Raw genomic sequence first — 20,271 nt, 5'->3', positions numbered from 1 at the left:
GCGTGTGTTTGTGCGCGATTCTCTTACACCGCCCACAGGGCCTGGATACTCGTCACAACCCACGACTGCCTGGTCAGCAAACAACAGCTGACCTAGCCACCTCCCACCGTCTAAACAGTCCACACCTACAAGCAGTGGCTGGTTTCGGGCAAGCCGGAAGCCCTTTTGCCCCGTCTCACGGGCCTAACAACAAGTGCGGGTACGAACCGGAAGTTCCTCTGCCCCGATCGTCGGAGCACCGCCTCGTGGACTGCACAGGCGCAGTGGGGCTCCGGCGGAGTTGTGGGAGGGGAGGAGGAAGAGGCGGGGGGGGGAGGGGGGCGGCAGCCGGTCCCAGAAGATGGCGGAGGCGGGGGTGAGTTGGGGTACCCCTGCGAAGCTCGGGAGATATGGTGCTGAGGGAAGCGGCCTGAGGAGGGGGATGGCCTTCGGGAAGAGGAACTGCTTGTGTTTTTGCAGGCTGGGAACCCTGTTGGCAGGTGCGGGTAGCCAGGACCACAGATGGGGCCTGAAGGGCAAGGGGCCCCGCTTACCTGGTGAAGGGTCGGCGAGGTCCGGAAGGAGACAGCGGGGTCGGGCGGAGGTCATGGGAGAGGCCGAGGCTCCCCGGACAGTGCAAGAGTGTCCGAGCGGAAAGAAGACTGGAGGACGGCGGGAAGGGCGACCGTGGAGATTTGATGAAGCTGGAGGTCGGCGAGCTGTCAAGCATAGAGCTGTCAGGACTTGGGAGGCTGGTAGCCAGGGAGACTCAGGCTGGGGAGGAGGATGGATCCAAAAAGGTGGCTTTTGTAGTAAGTTTAGAATCCGCAAGAAGGTATGTTGATACGGGGTTGAGGAGTGGGACTTTGGCATTTTGGTTTGGAATTGGACACCTTTGGAGTAGGTGTGTGGGTCAGTCCAAAGAGAACACTTGCCAGGACCTAGAAGTCAGCTGGTGATGAGCTACTGGGATTTTGGGGTTGCTCAGTGGGGATTGGTCATCTGGAAAAGGAAAGAGGTGTGGATGATAGGGGACGGGGGGTGGGGGTGGGAGGAAGTGTGCTAAAACAAGTGATCATGACCCATGCCGTTAATGTTGGAAAAAAGTTATAAAAGTATGGTGTTAGCTTGATAGTCTAGGAAAATATACCATGAAGGGCTTCCTGTTTTGTAGGATTGATGAGGAGATGCTTTAAGAAGGAATGGGTAGACTTGACTCCTGGGCCACTGAAACTGGCCCAGATCAGTATTGGCAATGGGGCTGAGGATTGCAGGGGAAGGCACGCTCCAGTGCTAGGTACAGGGAGAACGAAGGCAAACAGTGGCTAGATTGTGTTTTCCAGCTTTGGGGCTTGGCCCTGATTGCCACCCACCGAGTGAAAATGAATGAAGGGATACCTGACTAATAGGGTCTCCAGGGAAAAAATATTAGCCAGGTACTGTTCCTGGGACTCTTCCTATTTTCCGCTTTCATTCTTTCTCTGCCCATTATGTTGACTAGTGTGATTTTTTGCAGTTGTCAGTACATATCTGATACAAAGTGGAAGAGGTTGATTCTTTTTAAACTGACAACTGTTGTTTTTAGGAATGGTCTGCTGTAAAGGAAAGGAGAGAATGCAGTTCAGTAATTTGTTATCAGAAAATTATTCCCAAATGATAGAGTAACCTTTTTAGTGACTGAGACTTGACATTTAAAAGTAGTAATGGGATGTGAATGCTGCTTGTTTAATGGTTTCCGTGTTTGGGTCTTAACATAGAAAGGAAAGATGAGTTGCATTGTCTTAAGACAAAATGTTTGTCTTTCTAGAAGTTTTAGTGTGCATAGCCTATGATTCACATTTGTGTTTATTTATTTAAGGAGAGTTAAATTTTTTCATTGATATAAATGTATTTTTCCTGATGTTTATGCTTATTCTGTTTTGAGAATGCCATTATAATTAAGAGAGCATCTGATGAAAGATGTGAGGTAGTAATTTAGTTTTATTATTTAGTAGCCTATCTGACCCAAACACTTGAAGAGATAGGGTGATATGAGGAAAGAAATATACTTCTGTGGCTGTTAATCATTGGAAGATGAATGGTCTTGTTGGATTGAGAAGGTGTAGAAATTGATAAAATACAGCCGTTTCTTAAGGTTACTAGAAAATTTTGTGTTTGTTGTTTTCAAATGCTTATTGCCTGAAAGTTGTTTCAGTGGAAGACAAACTTTGATTTTCATTCACAAATGAATTCATTCACAAAGTCCTGAATCACTTATTACTTATTTTTTTTAAAGGAATAATATCACCCATTAACAAACGGCCATATAGCTGGATTAATGTTTTTTCCAGTTTTGATGATTTGTTATTGATCTGTCTAAACTATTTGAACTATTTTTCTTTTTGTTCAGTAATGTACTTTATATAAATTGTAGGTCAGGGCTCAAGGAAGAATAAGAATTTCTTATATACTGTGGGAGATTTTTCTTTGTCGATTTTTGGAAAAAAAAACCCACATTATTTTGGTATTAACAGTGGTTGATCAGCATGACTTTAAAAGCTGCCATTGTGTGGCTAGTGAATTGTTTTTGTATGGTGTTTGTACTTGGGGCAGTGTGGTGAAATGGGAAAGAACTCTAGAAGGAGCTAGAGTGTTGGGAATGTGGGGGAGGATGCCAGTCCTGGTGCTACCTGGTAACAGTGTTATCATCTCAGGAAGTTACTTAACTTACTTTGTTCTGTAAAATGGGGATTAAAAACACTTGCCTCGGGGCGCTTGGGTGGTTCAGTCGTGCCTTCGGCTCAGGTCATAATCCCTGGGTCCTGGGATCGAGCCCCACACCGGGCTCCCTGCTCCGCGGGAAACCTGCTTCTCCTTCTCCCACTCCCTCTGATTGTGTTCCCCTCTCTCGCTGTGTCTCTGTCAAATAAATAAATAAAACCTTCAAAAAAACCCAAAAAAAACAAAACACCTCTGTACCAGGATTATCATTGAGGATCTATTGAGGTATTGGTCTCTCTAAATAATATCTTTATACCAAAGACTTCTTCCCTAATCAGCAAATTATTTCTTGAGTAATCTAAATTTTTCAAATATAGATTTTTTTTTTTTTAAATTTTGGAGAAGAATCAAATTTATCATTGATGTAAGAGTAATATTTAAAGGTATAGGTACATTTTATTTTAAGAAAAAAAATATCAGTACCTAATCAGAAAACCCGAACTTTACAATAAACAGATTAAGGGGATACTTAATCCCAAGAGCTTTCATTTAAATAACCACTCCCCTGTTTTGTGATTGATATTTAAACAGCATGCTTTTTAAGGAACTGAACTGTTCATACTAGGGAGTGAGTGGTCTTGTGGAATTTTTTATCCCTTTAATGAGCCTGTTCATTTCCAGGAGTTCACTTTACACATTTGTGGTAGCAAGATCTAGTAGTACACAGCCTTGATCTTGTCACCTCACTTGACCACTTTGGGTCTCATTTGATATGCCAGTAAAATGAGAAAACTGTTAGATCACTGGTTCTTAACTTCTTTGGATCATGGGCTTTTTAAGTACTTGATATAAACTGTGGAACTCTCCAGAAAAATGCATATATACACAACTTTTTTTGTTTTGTTTTGCCTCAGGGCTCATGGACCCCCTGGGATAGATGATCTCTCAGTTCCCTTCTATTTCTTAAATTTTAGGTTACTGTGATTCTAAAGCATCCTTTTATTTTTGTCTCCAGGAATTATATAATATTGTATTATTATGTAGTCGTAAAAAGTAGCTCGTTGGATTTTTAAAATATAATCTTTAAAAAGAGAGCTCGTTCAAATATAGTCATAAAAATCAGCTTTTTGGATTTTTAAAATATGATCTTTAAAAAGAGAACTCATTCAAATAAACAGCCGCCAACCAAATATTGTGTTAATTTTAAAGAAAACTTTTGGGGTGAAGTAGGAAACTATAAACAAGCATTGCCAGGAAAGGTTGAATAGACAGCTGTGGTAGAATAACATAAATAAACAGCTTTGAAAGTCTCTAGCTTGAGGAAATAGTCTGTGGCAATCAGTGGTCCTTAGTGGGAGGGCATTGCCTCTCTGGGGGCATTTGGAAATATTGTAGGAACAGTTTTGGTTGTCTCAAATGGTCGAGGGGGCATGCCCTTGGTATTTAGTGGGCACGAGCCAGGGACGTTAAGTGTTTTGCAATGCCTAGGGCAGTTCCTTCTACACAGCAAGGAATTGTCCTGCCCAAAATGCCAGTGCCCTCTGACAAACAGTGGTGATTGTGAGCTGGGACCTGGCACAACTGAAAAACGCTTTTTAAGCTGAAGTTACTATGCTCTTTTAGAAACATAATTCAACACAAAACATCCTTTGCCATTAATTCCCGCTTGGAAGGATCACAGACATAAAACGAGGATTCACTAGAGGAATTGGGGCTACTTAAAATTATATACTTTGTCCTCGAGTAGCCATTTTAACAGCAGAAGTTGGGGCACGTTGCTGTGTCTACTGGAAGTCTGGGAAGTGAAGGGTCTTACGCAGTATGGTGGTATACAGTATGTAAGTTGTCCATATGATTTTTTTTTTTTTTTAAGATTTTATTTATTTATTTGACAGAGAGAGACAGCGAGAGAGGGAACACAAGCAGGGGGAGTGGGAGAGGGAGAAGCAGGCTTCCCGCGGAGCAGGGATCCCGATATGGGGCTCGATCCCAGCACCCGGGGATCATAACCTGAGCCGAAGGCAGACGCTTAACAACTGAGCCACCCAGGCACCCCCTGATTTTTTTTTCTTTAAAACATCTTTTTACACCTTGATCTAGTAATTTTGAAGAAAATTTCAAGGCCTTGGTACATTTACTCTCATGGTCTTTGTGCTATTATACCTACTTATATTGAGAATATATTATAGTTGAGTTAGTTTTTCTCATGTCTACTGTCTTTTCAGTAACCAAATCCCCTTCCATAAATCCATGTGCCAAAAAAGAAGTCTGAGGAGTTGGGCTGGAATGGGGCTCAGATTTAGAGGGAAGAGGATGGGTTTTGGAATCAGACCTGAGGTAAAATTCAGTTCTGATACTGTGTGTCATGTGATGATAAGCAAGTTCCTAAATCTCTTTGACTTTGCATTTCATTTGTGAAATGAGGGTGGTAATACTTACCTTTGGATGATTTTGAAGATTAGGGCTAATTCTATGTCTGCCATGGAGTAGGCCCTCCATAAATGGGTGCTATATCAATAGTCATGATGATGGTGATGATGAAGAATCCTGTAGCAACTAAACACCCGGCATGCTAATTTGCTGGATAGCACAGCAAGGAGGAGTCTGCAAGATCAGATGAGAAGGAGATGTGTTCCAGGCGTTTTCAGCTGGTGCGTAGAGTGTATTTGTCCATGAATCAGCCGGAAGACGTACTATTTTCTGTAGTCCTCTAAGCTATAGAGCTCAGTCATGCTATAGACTAAATTAGGTTTATGAGGACTAGCTTGAGGACAGATGTCCCCCTGTGATCTGGGCCCAGAGCTTTGGATGTGACAGAGGTCAGTAAAACAAACAAACAAACAGTCTGTTGTCTGTGTTTATCACGTGGAACTGATCGGCTATGAGAGTTACTAGTACTCATAAATGTTCTCATTTTCATACTGGTTATTTCTAAAGTCAGCACCCCTCTCCCCAACCCCCAGTTTCCACATGGGTTGTGTGCTCACAGAAATGTCAGATGTTCTTTGTCTTAACCAGATGAACACAAGAGGAAGACTACTTTCTGTGGCTTTCAGGAGCCAGGTGGCTAAAACTCCTTACAATCTAGCCATGAGGTTACTCTTCATTTTCTTAGCTTCCTTTCTTCTGCTTCCTATTGCAACTTTGTCACAGTAGCTCTGTGGTTGCAACAGAGGGCTGACAGGGTCCAGGCAGGGGTGGGACACAGCTGTGGCCCTGCCAAGAGTCGGGCAGGTCTGCTTTCTGGGCTTGGTGTATGTGTAGGTAAGTGGGTGCCAGTCTGTGTTTTGTAAGATGCTTTTGTGCAAAAATTCAAATACATAACCATTAAACGTGAAAACATTTTGTTCCCCTATGGAGGTCATCCTCATGAGCAAGTCACATTTTATTGTGAGCAGTATAGAATTTTCAGTTAGAATATGTTGATTTTCTGTATAAATTCATTTATCTTTTTGTAAAGTATAAAGATTTTTACCTAAATCTCTAGGCCCATCTGTCCTAACTGATGGGGTTGGAGATTTAGGTAGAAAAAAAACAGAAACCTGGATTTTAATCTTCCAGATTCTGGTGGAACTATCTCAGGTAACCTGCTCTGCTTTTCTCTGAAGCAGAGCAAGCTGTTTTTATTATTATTCTAACCTTTGAGCCTCGCAGGGCACTTAGGCTGTCCTAGGAAATATTAAGTGTATCACTTTTTTATTATATCATACTTATAAGAATGCTTTTTAAACCACTTCTTATTTAATAAATAACTAATTTAAATAAATAGATAAGCTTGTCATTTCATTATTTGTACTTTGAAATTAATTAGTATTAAAATCAGAAAAATTGTATGATCATTCATTAGACAAACATTGATTTCTTTTTTCTTATCTCTTACAGGATTTCTGGTAGGTCCTCTTTTAGGATAAGATGCCGTAACTGTTGAAACGCCAGTCTGCATTGATTCACAGACAGTTGGCTTTTCAGCTGGAAAGCCTTTTTCTCCCTCCCTTGCTGGTTTACTGAACGTATGAAACCATGGCAGAAGGAGAGACAGAGTCACCTGAGCCCAAAAAGCGTGGCCCCTACATTTCTTCTGTCACTAGCAGGAGTGTGAACTTGATGATTCGTGGAGTGGTACTGTTTTTTATTGGAGTATTTCTTGCACTAGTGTTAAACTTACTTCAGATTCAGAGAAATGTGACGCTCTTTCCACCTGACGTGATCGCAAGCATCTTTTCTTCAGCGTGGTGGGTACCGCCATGCTGTGGCACAGCCTCAGGTATGTGTAGGTTGCTTCTGTACTGCTTAGAAAGGAAGGAGGGCACATGAGTGTGGATGTTGTCTGGGCAGTACTTGTTTTTCAGCTTTAATTTAAATGCAGGACAGTGGACCTGTTTTAAATGAACAGTTCCATGAGTTGAGGCAAACGCGCACCGTCGTGTAACCAACCACCACAGTCCGGCTGTAGAACATTTCCATGACCCACAGATTCTCTTGTGCTCTCTTGCCATCCGTTCCCCACCCTCAGCCTCAGGCTTCCACTGATCTTCCTGTCCCTAGGTTATTTTTGCCTGTGCCCCCATGTAATATAAATGGAATCACAGGGTAGGTACTCTTGTGTCTGATTTCTCTCTGACCTGTGAACTTTAAAATTTTAATCTTAAAAGAATCTTGCTTCCCTTTGGGATGAGGCTTTTAACTTCTTACTTTTGTCTTTTCTTCAGCCCACCTCATATTAAGTCTTACTCTGAGTTATTTTGATGATCATCGTCACTGTGGCTTTAAGGGTTAGGTCTAGGTGTGTTATGGCCTTGTTTTTGAAGCAGATGAAAACTTGAAAGATGGAGTAGCGTTATTCAAGTTTAAAGCTTCATGTTATTTTTTATTTTTTTATTTTTTAAAGATTTTATTTATTTGAGAGAGAGAGGGAGAGAGTGAGCACAAGCAGGGTGAGAGGCAGAGGGGGAGAGAAACGGAGAAGCAGACTCTCCACCGAGCAGGGTGCCCAACGCAGGGCCTGATCCCAGGACTCTGGGATCATGACCTGAGCTAAAGGCAGATGCTTAACCGACTGAGCCACCCAGGTGCCCCAAGCTTCATGTTATTTTTTAGATTTTTGTACATGCTTTTTTTTCCTCGGTATCTCATTTTCAAATGTGTTTTAAGGATAAAGAATACTTAAAGAGATTAATAAGTAGATTCTCTTTGCTTAAAGTCATTATCCTATTTCAGTAGTTATTTTAGATCTCTTTTGGTGGACAGTGTGTCACAGATAAAGTGGAGCATTTCAGAAAGCGTACTTAATGGGGAGCTTCCATAATGGATACTCTTTAGCTTTTTCTAATGACTGAGACCACTAGATTAATAACATTTTATAAAAGGAAGTAATAGGAGGAAGCCATCATTGTGTGGTAGAAGAAGAATCTGATCGAGGAAGAAAATTGCTTTTTAGAATGTCCATTTGGTGTCTCATACTTAAAATACACCAGTACCTTGCAGTAAAATGTAGATTCTTCTTGACTTCCATCCTCGAGCTGGAGGCTGAAGGGGGAGGAATTAGGTGTGAGATGTTTTAGAATGACCTCGTGGAACCTACTGGACAGTTGCGTGGATGGAAAGGCATGTTGTGGTAAGGTTTCAGTGTGGTTTATGTGTCGATGTCTCTATGACAATATTCACATTAAAAGTTTATAAAGGCAGTGATTCGTAGTTTCCCCAGGGTTATTACATTTTCTGAGAGACTAGGCAAACTCGTCCAAATAGAGGAGAAAGCATAAATTATATTTTATCATTCTCTGTTGTGTCTACTAGTCGTCGTGTATTTTCTTTCGTCTAAACTCAAAAGAGAAAAATTAAGTTTTCCCATCGTCTTTTTCTAGTTTGTTTATTTTCTTGTATGGTGTAGCTGCTGTCTGGCTACCGGTTGAAGCTTCTTGGGATTCGGAAGAACATGCCTTTTCAGAATAGACAAAAGGAAGGTCAGGGGAGGGACACTGTTACTTACTGACTGCCTCCTAATGTGCTAGGCCCATCCCTTAACCCCAGGGATCTGTAGGGCAACTTTGGGAGTGAGATTTTGGCATTGTGCCTACTTTGGGGAAATGAGGAGCCTGAGATGAAGAGAGGATGTCATTCAGCCCAGGGTCTCAGAGCTGGTGAATGGTGCAACTGGGTCCAGCATCACAGGCCAGAGAAGGGGAAAGAGGAAGCTCCTCACACTTCCCCATGACTCAGGGGGCCTCTTTTGAAGCTTGCAGAGGAAATGCCAGGCTTGGATGGAACATACTGTTGTGTGCTGGACATTTGTGGCTGGGGCAGGAGAACTTGACTGAGGTTTCAGTGTACCTCCATTAAGGAGAGGACCAGGGCCTGCGTCTGTCCCTGTGGCGTGGGCACTTTTGCCACAAACTCATATTTAGGAAGGAAAATTCCAAATGTTAATGGCACATTTCAGTTACTTTGTCCCTGCTTTCCTTCCTTTTCCCAGCCATTAGGTCTGTTACACTTGCAAACCTAACTTCATACTTCTCCGTTTGGGGGATTTACGTTTACATTTCTTGCTTAAGTGTTTCTCCTGAAAGCAGTGCATTCCACGAGGTACATGGGCACACGGAAGTAGAGAGGCATTTGGAAATCTAGATTCCAGTTGACTCTGCTACTGATTTTGTTGGGTGAGTCATGGCATTTAGTAGATGAGAGTGAAGATACCAGATTTATGAAAGTTGCCAAAGGTGGAAAATGGATTCTTGCACCTCCTGCCCCCAATTTTAGGGAAAATATCAAGGAAATAAGAAGTTAATGATACAAGAAACATAGTGTGTACATGTTTACGTGTGTTTGAAGTATGTATATGTTTTTGTGTACATGTGCTGGTATGCATTTTCAGAACACTCTAGTTCTTACCATCTTAAGTCAGAAAAACTGATAATTGTCCTTTGCTTTTCCTATCCAACTAATATTCATAGACAGAGCAGCTACCTTCTGGAGATTCTCCAGAATCACCACTTTCTGCATGCAAACAGAAGGGCCCCTGGCTATTTGCTATCTTCCCCTATAGCACGTAGTGCTGGAAAATTTGTTAGCAGTGCTTCTGGAGGGACACCCAGTAGAGAACTCTGGTACATTTCCTTTGATCTCATTTTTCTTTTCTTAGTTCTCTATTTTTAATTTAATAATGGCTGGTGTTTCAAGTTGATTAACTTCTCAATGTGTGCAGTGCATTAGAATCAGAGTTAGAAACCTTTTGAACATTACGGAGGGCTGCAGAGGAATCTTTCTGAAGAATGAATGGAGGAAAAAGATAACCATCATTGTGTGGGTAAAATAACTAGGGAAATTGACTTGAAAATCGCAAGTAACCAAATTATATTCATACCTATGAAACTAATATCTAACATTAAAAGAAAAAACAAATCTTTCTAGTTTAGCCAGGCAGTCATTTACCCAGTTCCTGGAGAGCCTTGCAAGACTTCTGCTCCCACCTCCCAAGTTTCCAAGTTTCCACGTTGCCTCTCTCTCTTGGTCCAGACCCTCTACCGCTGTGATGGGAATTTTCAGGTTTTTCTTTTTCTGCTTCTAATTTTGTCCTCTGACCACCCGCCAGTCCCCTGTCCCCATCATGTGTTGTTGTACACTCAGCACTGTAAGAGCGAGCACCTCTCTATCTGCTACAAATGCAATGGCATTATTTCCTGATTCCCCAGTGTCTGCAGGGTAGTCTCTGCGACATGACCCTTGCCAACTTTTGTCTTTTTCAGAGTCTTTCTGAAGCTCCGTTTTTGCCTAAAGCTTACAGTTTCCAGGTGATGGTGGATATTTTGAACTGCCCATGCTTTTCCCCAGAATTTCCCTTGGATTAGAAAACCATTTCCACACCACTGACCTGCTGAACTTGGCTCCTACCTCGGGGGCCACTTTTTCTGTGACGTTTTCCCTACACTCCAGCACCCTGCCTCGCCTTAGCTCATGCCAGGAGAAGACTGGGCCCCCACTAGGCCCTGTCAGTGCCACCCCTAACATATTACTGTATTGCATCGTTTCTGTGCTCACTTTGGGGCTAGGATCACGTCTTATTCTTTTTTCTTTTTAAATCCCCAGCCAATAATCAAGAACCAGACACATTATGGGAGCTTAAGTGTTTACTGAATGAAACATTGCATATCCTGTCGTAGTTTTCCATGAAAGTCTATCTCATTCTGATTTTTAAGAGTGAATTTGAATTTTAACCGAAAACGTATAGTTCTTATAGATTATGTTTCCTAAGTTTTCCTATGTGCAGAATGAGGCTTACATGTAGATTTCTATTGCAAGTTTCCCTGTTTTGACAATATGACCTAGGGACTCATTAGAAGGCCAGGGGGGAGGGGAACGTCAGGACACAGCTCTGGGCGCAATTATTAAGGTCTACCCTGCAGACACTGGGGAATCAGTGGCTTTGTTTTTTTCAGCCCCTGCTCCTTGCAAAACATTTGATTTAACTGTTCCTCTTAGTGCATCACTGAATTAAACACACTACCCTGAAAAAGTGATGACTTAATATTGATGTTTTACAAACTTCTTCTGGTTTTGGCTTGGTATGCTGTAACTGGTCACTGGGAAGTAACTTAAATCTATCCCAGGAAATGTTATTTTGCATCAGAGAGCCCTCCAATTAAGCAGGACGATGTTTGCATATAATGTTACACGGGCATGATTTTAACAATCTCTTGTTAAAATAAAAAAGTCGGGAGAAAGAGAAAAGAAGCCCAGACATACTTCTGCTGAGCTCTCAAGCGGTGGAGCCTCCCTGTGCCATAGATATTGCTATCAGACTCTGCCATGCCTTTATTTAAAGGGAAGGAAGAAGATGTTTAATGGGAAGTGACAAGCTTCCTCGAATTCTCCTTCTCAGTGAGCAACCGAGAACCATGCATACTCAATGGATTTGATTTTTATTGGCAAATCCCAAGGTTGGCAGCGTGGCAGTTTAAATTCCTTTTTGTGTTTTTGCTTTCTCTCCTCAGTTGTCTCTCACTTGTGAGTCTGACATCACATGCATACAAATCTAGTCAATTTTACTTATTTATATCTGTGCACACACGTCAGTATTCTGTGTGTGATAATTCTTTACCTATGGCATCAGCTGCTGAGGAAAATTGACTTGGAATGCCTGATCTTAGTTGATTTTACTCAGCAACAGGCAAAGGGAGGAGAGAGAGGGAGAGTGAGAGTGAGGGGGAATGACATGAGCTGTTAGTTTCATGACCCCTTGAGGAAAAAAAAAAAAGAGGTAATATTCATTTAGATGTATTTCAACTGTTAGGCATGCTTATTGCCATTTTAATTTTGTAGGAATTTGGAAATGCTGTCAGTTAATCTCCCAGGACTTTAGAGCTGAGCCTTTTAAATAGGAATATGATATGAAAGTTTTAAATTTACTAACGGTTGTTGGAGGTCCGCATTGCTGAAATTTGTTGTTAATCTCTTGATGGTCTGTGAACCATCTATACTCAGCAAAAGCCTAACTCAGAAGAGTACTTTCAGATTTGTGGATTAGAGCACACATACATCATTGCAGCCGCTCACCCCCAGATGGAGGGGTGACTCTGTGGCCTCTTTTTAATACTGCTCCATTGGTATGCTAGCCTGTGATTTTTGATATTAATTGATTTCTGTTTTTCCTTAAAGGTTGATTGAATACATCATTTGTAAGATAGAGCTAGCCAACGCCAGGCCAGGCAGGGAGTTCCGGATACTCAGGCACTCAGATTTTGGTACAGTAATTTCAAGATACATCATAGGTAGCACTGGACATTTTAAACATTGCTTTCAACCGATGTGACAATCGTGTCTTTATTACTTAATGGCAACATGACCATTCTGTTTTTAGGAAGATTAGCAAGTCAAAGCTGCCTGGCTATTTCCTGTTAAATTTAATCTGTAGAAGTACATTTTCTTTAGAACTTGTTGAAGAATATTTTGGTTCGTTAAGGTCTTTTTTTAGTGACTAACTTAGCATTTAAAATCTTCTCCCATTACATGAATAAAATGTTGAAGTTTGACATGTATTTTAATTAAAAATTGGGTGTGAATAATTGGAGTCTCAATCACAAATAGACATTTTGCCTACAGTTATTCATAATTATATGGTTAACATTCAAGATGTTCTTTCCAAAACTAAGAAATGTACCAAAATGACTTCTGATTTTTAAGAGTGAATTTGAATTTTAACCGAAAACGTATAGTTCTTATAGATTATGTTTCCTAAGTTTTCCTATGTGCAGAATGAGGCTTACATGTAGATTTCTATTGCAAGTTTCCCTGTTTTGACAATATGACCTAGGGACTCATTAGAAGGCCAGGGGGGAGGGGAACGTCAGGACACAGCTCTGGGCGCAGGAGACAAGCTAGAGGCAATAGAATAATCTGTAGGCCGGCTGTAGCCATCCAAACAAACACTGTGTGTGGGGTGACCGTATTGTACACATTTACACTTCCAGCTTCTCTTTAGACAGTTTGGGGCATTTTATAGCGCGCTTCATGCTTATGTGGTTCAGAGAGAACATTGTTTAACTGCCAGCTGGTTTGATGTTTTCAAATCTCAGAGATAGTAGTCGTAGAGAAGTAGCATGAACCATCTAGTCCAAACTGCTAAATTGTGAATCATACACTGAAATAGCACTCTGCCAATTATAATTTGGAATACTGTTGTAATCATTTGCAGTGCTTTCTGCAGTGGTGTTATCTCTTTTTTTTTCCTTTGGGGAGGTAAGTTTAAAAATATGGGTGATTGATGTTAAGTAACTTGGAGAGCTTCTGAAACAATCTTTCAAATGCTTGTGGGGGTTGTAGTGACTCTTTTAGCTTAAGTTTTGCTGGTATAGCATTGGCGATGACTTAATTTTTTTTCTCCTTTTTTCCACAGCTGTGATTGGGTTATTATACCCCTGCATTGACAGGCATCTAGGAGAACCACATAAATTTAAAAGAGAGTGGTCCAGTGTGATGCGGTGCGTAGCCGTCTTTGTTGGTATAAATCATGCCAGCGCTGTATCCTTTCTGCTGTAACGAAATGCATAATCACAAAGCAGCGCCGACAAACCAAAGGTTAAACAGTCCCTTGCAACTGCACTGTTGTCAAAATGTGGTACGTCCCCTTAGCGTAAAAAGAATGTGTGCTCTATTCTTGAAACATCACAGTAGCAGCCTTGCAGTTACTGGGCAGGGTATAGCCTTCCATTTAAATCCCCGAGTTTCAGGATCACTGAGAAACTTTGCACGTTTAAACATTTTGCATGTTTTTCTTAAATTAGGTTACATAATTCCATATAGTTTTGATAACTCCAAGATTGAAACAGATACATTTTCAAAGGATTTCTTTCCTCTCTCTTCATTTAAGACTTGCCAGTGAGGACATGTGGTGGCTTCCGGTGCTGGCTGTTTTTTGGTTTGTTTTTAATTTAAGGAACCTATAATTTTTTTCCCAAAAAAAGGACTCATCTTTTGGTTTTAATCGACGCCAGCAAACCGCATAAATGTTCTTAAAGGTGGCATAAGTGGAAATGTTCAGCTTAGACATTGGCCAAAAAGAACATTTGTCCCTAAGGTACATATTTTTAAAGTTTGATCATTTAAGGTTTTGACATTTTATTTCGTGAGTAATGAGTGTTTTTAGAGTATCCCAGCTAGAAGGGTAAAGTAGCCTCTATTTCCCTTCTCCCCGATACCACAGAAAAAAATGTCCACCCCAGAACAAAAGTTTTTGCCCTCATAAGACTTTCATCCTGTCATCCTCCCTGCTGCTTCTCCTCTTCTCCCCCACCCCTGTCCTTCCTTCGGAGAAGAGAGCCTGTGACTGGCTAGTTCAGTTGTCCCTTTTCTAGAAGATGTGGCTTAGAGAGTGGAGGGGGCAGGAGCTTTGGTGCTGGGAAGAGCATGCAGTGCAGGTCAGGCTGCCCAGGGTTCCCTCTTGTGGCTCTGCACTGGGCTCACAGCTGGTGGTTAGCGGGAGAGAGGGTGGGTCACGTGGCAGGTGGTTTCCTGTGTCTGTTATGGGAAGTATTGAGGTGTTCTGGAGAAGCCTGGGAGAGGAACAAAGGCAAGTGGCAAGGTCCTCCATTCTGCAAACATATTCGCCTTTCTGTTCCCAATTGTGCTAGCCCTTGGGGATCTGTGAATTTGGAAGCCCCTCAGTGGCAGTTACTAATCTGTTTTTCCATTTCCTTTTGTATTAAAGAATTTCCCAACATGTTTAGCTTGGAGGAATCTTTGAGATTTAGGATTTTATAACAAACAAATCTAGTGGTTGGGAGGGCTTCAAAAGATCGACTCATAGAATATTGTACCTAGAGGAAAACTTAGAAATCACCCAGTTCCACATTTTCTTTATTAAAGATAGTAAGACAAATGAAAGCTAGAGGGCTTAGGTACTTCGCCAAGGCACTCATACTGCGAGGCTGGGACAGCTGAGACCAGACCCCAGAGATCCTGGCTCAAATCTAGGAAGGGTTCCTTCTCCCATTCAGGAGCCCCCTAAGCATGTAAATTTCCCTCCCAACTGGTGGATTAGACCGTTCTATCCCAGATGTTTCAGGTGTTTTTAAGTAGAGAAATTTAGATAGCCTTTTCTGGAATTTAAAAACCTTTATATATCTAATTTAAAATTTTTGCTTCAGTCATTCTTTTCCTTCTCTGTCAATGAGATACTTGAATATAGCAATTTTTAACTGTTCTGTCTGCCATTGAAGCAAAGTCCAAAATGTCTGCAAAATTTATAACATAGACTTAATAATATTAGGTCCCTTAGAGTAGAGAAAATCCCATGGCACTATTTTTCAGGTAGAAGTATTTTACCTATTTACCCTAGAAACCTTATTTTCCTCTGACCCTTAATAAAGTTAATTTAGTTATCAAAGATAGAACTCAGTGAATATCAAATTCTACTGTTTATAAGAATGTTTATTGCATAGAAAAATCAGAACATATAACCTTTCCTTTGGAGTGTTAGGTATAATGCCTGCTAAAGAATAAGGAAAGCTTTTGCAGAAAGCATACCATAAGCTATAGGGTTTTTTGGGGTAAATCAAGCCTAATCAAGAAATGACCTTGAGGGAATGGCCAGCAACAGTCCTCCGATGCTGAGAAGTAAGTGAAGAGGGAGTTGGAGATACTAGCTGGTGTGGTAAGGGTGGGGGTGGCTGGTAAATGATGGGATGTTAAAGGAAGTGGGGAAGTAGTTTTATATGCATTTTTTGAACTTCTCCTCTCTTCTCTGTAGTTGCAGCATGGCCAGTTAGTTTGGTAAGCTATCTAGTTTCCCCTGGGGAGCTGGATATAGAGCCAAGATGTGGCCTTTGGGACATAGATAATGCCCTTTTAATGATATTTGAAATTAATTCCTTTAGTGTAATCCTCTAGCAAAGAAATGAGAAAATTGAATTTGTAAAGCTTCATTTTGCCCAGAGATTTTGGAGTAGAAAAGGACCGCACATTTGTGAATAGATGCTTAAGTAAGTGACGGAAATAAAATATCATTTGAGCAAACTGTCCTATACCAGAAAGTCTCAGGCACCAAAATAGCTTGGCAGGTTGCAAGATAATGTTCACTTCAAGGCTTTATCCTCAACAAATTAAAACTAGAACAGTTGACATAATAGAAAGGGATACTGTGTCCTTGGTCCTCTTGTTTCTGAACTGCATTATTATAAAATGTGTCTGTCAGTAAATCATATAGAGAATGTGGTACCCTGTTAAATAGCTGTCAACTCTTCTATTTTCAAGTTCTTGTATGATTCGCAAGTAATTCTGAACCTGTGTGAAAAGTAATATTGGTTTCTTTTTTAGCAAAAGTGCGTTCCTTTAGCAGTACTTGTGTTCCGAGACTTCTGGTTACGTTTTTAGCAAAGAAAGCATTTCTCAAATAATGGGTCTGATCTTATAATTGTGAATGTAGAAAGAGGGCTTTTTTGGGGGGCTGGGGGAACTACAAGTAGGTGGGATCTATTAATGAAATATCATGCCCTCTGTGTATCTTTAGTAAATATCAGAGACAGTTTTAATCTCACCCAGTGTCCTGCATTGTATGAAAGGACTGAACTCACCCTAGAATAAGCAATCAAGTCCCATCTCAATAGTAACATGTCTTATTTTAGAAAAATGAACAGGTGGTATTATTTAGTTACAAGTTTTAAGATGACTCTTTAACACTGATCTCAGAAAGTAGATTTTGATAACAACATACAGTTGTCTCTCACACTGGCTGCACTCTCCATTGGACTCTGGTGGACCTTTGATAGATCTAGAAGTGGTTTTGGCCTTGGAGTAGGAATTGCTTTCTTGGCAACCTTGGTCACTCAACTGCTAGTCTATAATGGTGTTTATCAGTAAGTATTCTTTTCGGTGCTTGTTTGCTAAAAGAAATAAATGACAACTGATTTCAGAATTGAGATTTAAAAATTGGGTTAACCACTTTAATGTACAGAGTAACTTATTTTCATTGTAATTTTCTTAATGATTATCGTTGTATACTTCCTCTGTGGGTTGTTAAAAACATTTCTGTTATTCTAGATATACATCTCCAGATTTTCTCTATGTTCGTTCTTGGTTACCGTGTATATTTTTTGCTGGAGGCATAACAATGGGAAACATTGGTCGACAACTGGCAATGGTAAGCTGATGCTTATTTCATCTGTTATTGAGATGTAAGACAAGTTTTCTCCAAGCCAAGCACACTAAAAGTCGAAGGAACCACTGGGTAGAAAAGCTAAAATGTGTTACGGATATGGTGATAGGACTTACTCTCTAATTTTTTTTTTACTAATCTGTAAAAAAAGACGCTGTTGGTCACCCCTGTCATGCATGGCAGGGCCAGGAACAGCATCCAAAGGCCACAGCAGTTTCACGAATAAGTGCTGTCACTTACATTATTGTAGCCAGCTAGGAGAATTGAGTGGCTGTCTTTTTGATAATCTGGCCACCCCATTATCTTAAACCCATTAGTTTCCTTTATCTTGAATTGTGGGTGCACATCTGTAGCCTTACTTCTAAAATACTTTTTTTGACCAGAAGATTTTGCTAACGTAATAGACTTTTCCCCTTGAAATTGTAAAGTGATTTGAGAAAATATTACCTGAATTCACCATATCAGTCCCGTCCTTAAGTTCATGACCTTTCCTTTGCTGATTGGCCTTACCAAGCACTCAGAGAAACCTATTTTGCCTCCCTTTGTGTTGTAGGATTGATCTGAATCATACTGTTATTATTTGCTGGTAATGCAGAAACCTTGTCTTTTGCCTGCGTTTCCATGTCTCTCTTACTTCTCGACTGTGAACTTTCTTTTTCCCTATCACATTCGTCATTTGCTTCTAATCCTTGCATAACTCTCAGATTCTTTGACAATAAAGTGGGCATACATTAATAAAGTATCAATTTCTAGTCTGTGTGGAAATTGCTATTCAGAATAAACATTAATCTGTTAACCTTTTAACCTTTTAATTTTTACAGTATGAATGTAAAGTTATCGCAGAAAAATCTCATCAGGAATGAAGAAGGCAAAAATATATCTTTTGTACAGAAAAACAAGATGAAAAGGGCATGTAAATGATAGCTATATCAACAAAGCTTCGGACTGTAAAATTGCCAGGATGCAGTTTTTCCCTTGATTGGTGTATATATATGTGTGTATGCGTGTGTGTGTATGTGTATATATAGATATATATGTATATACACACACACATACACACACGTACATGCATGTACATGCACACATGCATATATTACTGCAATCTGTGATTGCTTCATGTGTAAAATGAGTTACAAACCTTGATGTATTTGACTTAAATAACTATAAAATATATATGCACTACATGAAACAACGTGTTCATTAATAGATGAAATTTTTTAATTAATTTTTTTAAACATACCATATATTGTATCACAATGTTGATGTGCCAAAATACTGTTATTGTCACGCAGAGTATAAGAATGCTTGAACAGTTTATAAACTTAGTGAAATAAAATAAGAGGAAAGCCAAAAAAGAGAGAGAAAGAGAAAAATGGAAAGCTGGTATATTCTCTTTTGCTTACTGTTGTGCCTTTTCATTTTTCTAATCACAGCAGTATGAATTATGGGTGCCCTGACGTGTGGTTAGTTTCTATTTTAATGTTGTCTCAGAGAGCTTGGGGTATTTTAATTGATAATGAAAATGAACTTCCATAGAACATTTTCAAACCTGCATTACTGGAGAGAGTCCAAAAAGGAATTCTACTGGAGATAAAAGCGATGAGCAGGAGAGGGTTATCAGCGTTAAATTGTTTTAAGTCTAAGTCTACAAGGCTATATATAATTAAAAGAAGGCACTGTTGGGAAATTTAGCTAGAATAAATATGTTATAGAAATACCAAAATGACTTTTAGCAGTGCCACAAGTGTTAAATGATACTGTCATTTGCGGTACAGTAACCCATTGCTTTTGCACATGGAACACCCAAGAAACCCCGAACAGATCGACATGAAGTTTCTAATTCTCTTGGGTTCTGTAATCTTTTGGGTTCTACGAAGCAAACCACATTAGCCGGGCTGGGTCACGTGACTGACTGTCAGTGGAATGCCATCTGGGAAATGGATGAGCACATCTCTTTTTACGTATTCATATGTCCATTGGTGAACAGTTCGAGCCTGTTCCAGAATGTACTGAGTATGGCATATACTGTGCATGTTAAAGATCTCGATAGCAGTTTTGTGCATATCTTTCCAACAATGGGAACCATTTAGGTGTGGTTTAAACATATTTTTAGTTAAATTTTTTCTCAATTTTTATTTTTGAAATTGATGACACTTGTCTGATACACAAGGGTGGAACTTTCTGCTTACTTTGGGTTTGTGTGTCTGTGTGTGTATGTGTGTGTGTTGGATTGAGTGAGAGAGAATGTACATGTAGAAATGTATGTGCATGTGCCCATGCTCTCATAATATGTCAACTAGATATTTTTAAAACCATTGCTGTCAGACTGAGATCTCCTATGCCAAACTTTAATCTGCTTTTACATTTTAAGGCTGAAAGTGTGAAGATCCTAAAGGGATTTCATATTGAATATATGTACACAATCTTAACTATAGTGGTGGTAAACATACTACTATAATTTATTATTCTATCTTCCAGATAATGTTATTCATTTAGAACAAATAAGGTATATTTTTAGAATCAACTTTGTAAGCACTATAAATCTTTAATAAGTTATAAGGTCTATGATGTGTTTACTTTGAAAATTGCTGTTAAAAGCAAGATGTATTAAATATATAATTATCATCTTGGTTAAGAGTCTTTTTTTCTTCCTCGTGCTAAATCTTAGAATCTAATACTGAGGATTAGTTTAATAAAATTAATGTGTATGGTTGAATTTGCTAAGAAATAATGAAAGGAAACCAAGTCTGATGTTCCAGGAATTGAATGATTATCCCACTCGGGAATTCTCAGGTTATTTTCAGATCATCTAGAAAATAAGAAAAGATATTAATGGCAAAAAGTAAAATTGTTTTGCTATTTTGATAAGCATGTAAATATATTACATCCGTTTTTTTGCAATGAAAGAAAGCGGTAGACATCTTTTAACATTGGTACATAGACAGCGC

At 40.0% G+C, this 20,271-nt stretch overlaps 1 protein-coding gene across 3 annotated transcripts; it reads left to right on the top strand.

Annotated features, from left to right (window-relative positions):
• The first annotated feature begins 285 nt into the window (after positions 1-285).
• On the top strand, positions 286-18,336 carry INSIG2 (insulin induced gene 2). 3 transcript variants are annotated; one of them, XM_044913265.1, is made up of 7 exons: positions 343-355; positions 6,562-6,569; positions 6,833-6,943; positions 13,568-13,692; positions 16,858-17,024; positions 17,209-17,308; positions 18,145-18,326. In XM_044913265.1, the coding sequence occupies exons 4-7, from the start codon at positions 13,648-13,650 to the stop codon at positions 18,184-18,186; spliced, it is 354 nt and encodes a 117-aa protein (XP_044769200.1). In that variant the 5' UTR covers positions 343-355; positions 6,562-6,569; positions 6,833-6,943; positions 13,568-13,647; the 3' UTR covers positions 18,187-18,326. The 3 variants fall into 3 exon arrangements, with proteins under 3 accessions (XP_021551514.1, XP_044769199.1, XP_044769200.1); XM_021695839.1 differs by having other exon boundaries at positions 286-355; positions 6,562-6,943; positions 18,145-18,336; XM_044913264.1 differs by lacking the exon at positions 16,858-17,024 and having other exon boundaries at positions 311-355; positions 6,562-6,943; positions 13,568-13,652.
• The last annotated feature ends 1,935 nt before the right edge of the window (positions 18,337-20,271 follow it).

Source organism: Neomonachus schauinslandi, chromosome 3 (genome assembly GCF_002201575.2).
Source record: "Neomonachus schauinslandi chromosome 3, ASM220157v2, whole genome shotgun sequence".
NCBI classification, from domain to species: Eukaryota; Metazoa; Chordata; class Mammalia; order Carnivora; family Phocidae; genus Neomonachus; species Neomonachus schauinslandi.
This window is presented reverse-complemented; position numbering and strand designations above follow the sequence as displayed.

What these genes read in the sequence shown, in the direction of transcription:
- INSIG2 (XM_021695839.1), top strand. Translation starts at nt 6,700, where the DNA reads ATGGCAGAAGGAGAGACAGAGTCACCTGAGCCCAAAAAGCGTGGCCCC. An exon ending in GTATAAATCATGCCAGCGCT is followed by an intron (nt 13,693 to 16,857) that starts GTATCCTTTCTG and finishes CACTGATCTCAG; the next exon opens with AAAGTAGATTTTGATAACAA. An exon ending in TTGGTCGACAACTGGCAATG is followed by an intron (nt 17,309 to 18,144) that starts GTAAGCTGATGC and finishes TAATTTTTACAG; the next exon opens with TATGAATGTAAAGTTATCGC.